At 41.8% G+C, this 5530-nt stretch overlaps 1 protein-coding gene across 1 annotated transcript in view; it reads right to left on the minus strand.

Annotated features, from left to right (window-relative positions):
* Nucleotides 1-2123: 2123 nt before the first annotated feature.
* MFN2 (mitofusin 2) overlaps nt 2124-5530 on the minus strand; it is a 9295-nt gene continuing 5888 nt past the window's right edge. The window contains exons 13-17 of the mRNA XM_010132271.1: nt 4844-5064; nt 4551-4700; nt 3617-3813; nt 3122-3256; nt 2124-2469 (exon numbers count right to left, since the gene is read on the minus strand). Coding sequence (XP_010130573.1) covers nt 2400-2469; nt 3122-3256; nt 3617-3813; nt 4551-4700; nt 4844-5064 — 773 coding nt within the window. The 3' untranslated portion in view covers nt 2124-2399. The remainder of the gene's footprint in view (nt 2470-3121; nt 3257-3616; nt 3814-4550; nt 4701-4843; nt 5065-5530) is intronic.

The raw sequence follows: 5530 nt of genomic DNA on the forward strand, positions 1-5530 counted from the left end.
TGCTGAACAGATGCTAACACCATGTCTTCAAAAGCAAGGTCAGCATTTTAGGCAGCCTAGAGCTGCTGAGCAGTGCAGCATCATCTCCCTATACCTGGAACCCACAGTTTCCTGGTGTACAAGGGGTGTGCTTGCTTGTTTTAACTCAAAGGACCAGTACACAAACGTATTATCAATGTGCATGTTACTGCCTGGGAGACTAGAGATCAAATTTATTCACGTACCTGCAGCAGACTAGCAGTGGATGCCTCCATTTATTCCGGTATCCTTTACCTTACTACAAGCCTAGAGAACACATTTCTAGAGGCAAGGACTCTAATTTCTTTCTTACTCATCCTCAGATCTGATCCAATCTGTATTTCTGTCCCGTGGCTGCTTGAGGAAACCGACCAGGGCCAATGAAGCCCTCTGACGAAAATGGCTTTTTGGGTTGGGTTGGGTTCAAAGTGTCTACTAGAAGAGAAAGGTTTGTTTGCTTCCTGCAAAAGAGAGTCTCACAAACAGCTCCTGTGTCATAAAGATACTTCAAGGCTTACTGCAAATCTTAGAACAGCCAAAAGTACTTACTAACATTTCACTATTTTCACTCCCTCAGGTATCTGGCAGCTGCTTCTTTCTAGAACTTTCAGGACACATGAAACAGAGGACTTGTCACAGGCACACAGATTCACACCTGAGCATGAAGGAGCAATCCTAAGGCCAGCTGATACCATTTTCAAGTGAAAAGTCTCATTGTCAGTAAGGAAAAAAACCTCAAACCACTCTTTAGTAGTTCTGAATTCAGCTGGGACCTGCTCAAACAGGTCCATATTCTCTGAAGTCTGCGCTGAACAGATTTAGGTTGTCACTAACCTCAGAACAACAGGATCCGATTCTAGATTTCTCAGACATTCTGAGGGGAACAGAAAGGTTATACCCAACACATGGCAAAATACTGACCCAAGTGGGAAAGAAACTTTGCAACATAGGAACCTAATCGTGGTATTACTGAAATCAGAAGGAATTTCTCCTCTATCAATTCCCATAGAGGACGAGACTAAAAGTCCTTACAATTCCCAAACCTCATTCTCCAAATTCAAAACTGCTTTAGGACATATCTCAATGTCTCCTCTATCAATTCCCATAGAGGAAGAGACTCAAAGTCCTTACAATTCCCAAACCTCATTCTCCAAATTCAAAACTGCTTTAGGACATATCTCAATGATTAACTTCATCTATTTGCAAATAAAGAATTTTTTAAAAAGTCTTTAAAAAAAAAAAAGTTTCCTTAATCCATTCTTGCCCTGGCATGAAATACAAGGGACAGATGTCTCACCCCAGCCCAGACAAGCTGCTCTTGCCAGCTCATTCTCATACTTTTAACAGAAGAGAAACAACATCAAATCATACTACTGCATGGACTCTAACACCCTATGGGAACTCTTCATGAAGCAAAATCTCTTACAGCTTGTAATCCACATGCTGTTCCTGTGGCCAAAGGGTGGTAATAGAATTCCTAAGGCCTGCTTCCGGAAACACAGCTGTGCATTTCCAAAAAACCCCACATTCATCAACTTAGCTCATAAGGCAGTTCGCTACATTCTGTCAACTGGTTTCTATTTTTCTCCTCAACAAGCTGCCAACTTATTAGCACTACCTCCACAGAAGCTAGGTAAGTCTTCGCAAACTATCTGTCCATGATGTGAAAAGGGCCAGACTGCATTATTAAAGAGCTCTTAAGGAGAAGAGACTAACTCCAAAGATGATAAGCTTACCAAAGCAAAATCTTAGTCCCTCTGGCTCTGGAAGAGAGCTGGGTTTTGTTCACAGGTTTAAACATACTGACAGTAATAAACCTTTCTGTGAAGGGACATGGTGATTCTCTGTTGTGTTCTGTAATAACGGAATATTAACCGGGAAGATAGGCCTGCATGGGCTATAAATGCATTGTGAAACCATCACTATGTCTGTGTGCACACGATCTGTGTTTAGACAAACAGCTGCTTGTCACACAGACAAACTTGGGGCTCGGAAGTCAAAAGTTCTATCTTCATGTAGTAAAATTAATTACTCCATAAAGATGTGTCAGAATAACTTTTAACCTGATAAATATTTTGTTGTTTTAAAGTTGTTACTGTACTTGGTTTTGCTTTAAAAAGCCCCCTGTAAGTGTCTGAAGCACATGTTCCTTCTGAAGTAGGCTGGTCTCACAAGAAGGAAGCAGAGGAGTTTTAACAGCTAGTGTTTGGAGGAGGCGGGGCACAAAACGGGGAAGCAGAGTCCTATTGTTCATACAGCAACTGGAAACATAGCAATAGGCTTTTGCTCATTTCCTTTAGGGAATTCCATCACCCACCATGTTCTCTGCAGTAATTAAGAGAGCACTGAAGGGAAACTGTTGTTGTTCTCTTCTTCCCACACTATCTGCTTTGCTGCAGGTACTGATGTGTGAACATGTTGAGTTCACTGTCAAGCCACCCCGCTTTATTCCTGCAAGGACAGAAAGTCTCTGTTAGGCGAGTAAAATAGCTCTTCTCAAGCCACGGAAAGAAGCATGACTAAACCAAGTAAACAGTGAGGCACAGAGAGGAGTGCCAGAGGTCCACTCAAAAATGCTGCTACCATTCCTTGCCCTCCACAGGTCAGAACACTTGCCTGCTAGTCTCTAGACTTTGAGATTAAAATGGAGATCTTGGTCACAACTTCACATTGATCTTAAAGTGTAGGTATGAAATATTTGAAAAAAATCTTCCTGACAGCCTTTGCAGGGTGAAGAAAAACAAAGTGCCTATAAAGGCGAGTGTGAAACTTTTTGCATAACTTGCTAATAGCCTGAAGGAGTTTGTAGGAGTACCATGTGTTTTGATAAATGGAAAGGAACTGTAATTCCAAACAAACGAAAAACAAGAAGAAAAAAGTGTTTTGTGAGACAGAAGGTATCAATGACTGTCGACAGTACATGGGAAAGCATGTAGTGAAAGGGAGCACAGCTTGGTAGGGAAATATACTTATGTCTGCACACGAAGCTCTGACGGAAGGAGGACTACACTCAAAGGTGTAGTCAATCAGAACATCTTGGGGCAATCGCATGAAAAACAATTGTATGCAAACGTCTGTGTATATGGGATAATAAAAATCTCACCTGAGCAGTTTTGCTTTGCTCTGCAGTGAATCCAGAACTTCAATTTTTTTATTCATGGCAGAAATTTCCTGCTCAAGATTCTCCCGTGTGACATCCACTTGCTGACACAAATGAGCAAACGTGCCAGCAAGCTCTCTATGAAACAAGAATAGATGGATACATCAGAAAGTAAGAACAAGCAGAAAATTCAAGGAATAAATCCCTTTCATATATCGTGATGACGATACTGACTCAGATGTTCACCTTTCCACAAGAGCATCAGAGCAACTCAATTTGAGACGGAAGTACATTAAGACTAACGCTTAACAGCACCCAAATACTACACTGGTGATTCAAAAATCATAATATTCTTTTAAAACAAATGTATTATTACACATTTTTAAGTCTGGAATTCAATACGGATACTTACCTTGTTTTAACAAAGAGTATCACAAAAAAACCCCCAACTAAACAGGAGCATTTAGATCAGGTTTTAGCTGAGTACAGGCAACTTACTGTTGGACTTGGTGGCTGCAGTTAGAGCCTGTGTAACTGACGATGAGCTGCAATTTCTCACCCGCGTACTCTACAAACTGCCTTTTGAAAGCTCGCTCTTTCGCTTTTGTGGTCCAGGTGAGGCGCTCGTATACGTAAAGGAGCCCATAAAGGCCAAAAGAGAGAGCAATAAGCCTCCAACCCACTGCCTTCCAGACCTAAAAACAGCACAAGGGAAAACAAATGACACGATCATCATCTAGGAACGAGGCAAACTCCCAGCACCATGTGCAGAGCAGTACACTTAGATTCTAGGCACATGAAAATGAGCCATAGAAATAACCCTGACTTGCAAGTGGTCTCACTGGTCAGACAGCTTATGACTGATGTCCAATCTACACAATAAAAACACCTAACCTAAACTACCGGAGCTGTGTACAGGTTAACCTTTCCAGCTCACTTACATCATATCTGCAAGCACAGACAAACTTTGGTTCACAGAATCCCTATTTTTGCAGTAAAAGACATTTTTAAGCAACCATCTTCACTGTGAGAAATCATCCACCCCTGGACACTGCGACACCAGAATAAGCACGTAGGTGTGGAGCTGGCACTACAGGAACATAGGTTCTTCCTGCCACAGAAACCAGAGTTATCACACAACTTGAGTTAGATCTCTTATGCCTCCACAGTTTGGGGAGATTTGAGATTCAAAACATTCACTTCCAAAAGACAGAAAAGCAGGAAGTGCTGATTTTCTCTGAAATAAATTAGGCACAGTACCTAAAATTAACTTCTCCCTCCCCCTTCAAGAGGGAAGATACACATCATTAGAGGCGAAAGTATTTCACTCTCTGTGACTAGCAAAAAATCTACATGATTCAGGAGAGCAAGCACTTTTCAAGTCAATGCTCCAACTTTTTTTATATAAATGCTGCTGAGATTGCCAACGCACCACTCCGCCAACCACGATGATACCCATGGAAGTTCGGGAAGTTAATGAGGCCAGGCCAGTCACCATCGACACCATGAGCTCTTCCTGGGTCATAGAGCCCTGAGGCAAAGGAGGCAGACTGGGATTTGCTGGTGTTAAAGGGCGTTGAACCTAATTAGAAAAGTAGTGACAAAACAAAAGAAAAACAAAGTACAGAATCAGAGAAGAAAAGCCACTGCCCTTCCCACCAAATAAGTCTTCAACAGCCTCTGAAACGATGAGTATCACATCTAGCATTCAAAGAGGTATCTTACCTGGTCATTATAGCCCATCAAGGCCCGACGACCATTCTTTGGTCCCAAAAACCTGTTCACCAGCATTGTCCATCCAAGAGAGAAATGGAATTCTATGTCTTCTTGGAAGTCGGCACAAAGCTTGTCACAGTTCAAATCATAGCTGAGCATGAAGCACTGTCGGGGAATTAACACGTCTATCTGGCCCCGCAAAGAAACTGGGAGAAGAGGTTTTAAACCATCTGCGCAGGCAGAAAATAAAAAACATTCAAAAAATGGCTATTGAGTTCACAAGAATTAACTGGACTTGAATTCTGTAATCAGGGTGGTTATGGGCTGTTCCATCCTCCAGTTATTTTTCTTAGCACCTTTAATTTTCTAAAACCAAGCAAGCTGCAAAGTGAGATATACACCATGAATTACTATTTAATCCCTAGTCCTTCAGATCAACTCAGAAGGAAATCTTTCCACGGTGCTCCTAAATCTTTACAGGTAGCTGGTGAAGTTTACAGTTTAGCAAGAGCCTGGAAAAAGGAATCTGAAGGCCAGCTGAAAAAGCACAAGTCCTCTACACTACAGCATTACTGATCAGGTTGGAAACTAAGATGATGCCAGCTGCATCTCAGCCATCAGGTTAAAGAGAAACCCAGCACATCTACCTAGTTATTCTCCATTCCAGTTAGAGAGAGGGAAGTATGGCCTGCTGAA

Source organism: Buceros rhinoceros, unplaced genomic scaffold, assembly GCF_000710305.1.
Source record: "Buceros rhinoceros silvestris isolate BGI_N320 unplaced genomic scaffold, ASM71030v1 scaffold44162, whole genome shotgun sequence".
Classification (NCBI taxonomy): Eukaryota; Metazoa; Chordata; class Aves; order Bucerotiformes; family Bucerotidae; genus Buceros; species Buceros rhinoceros.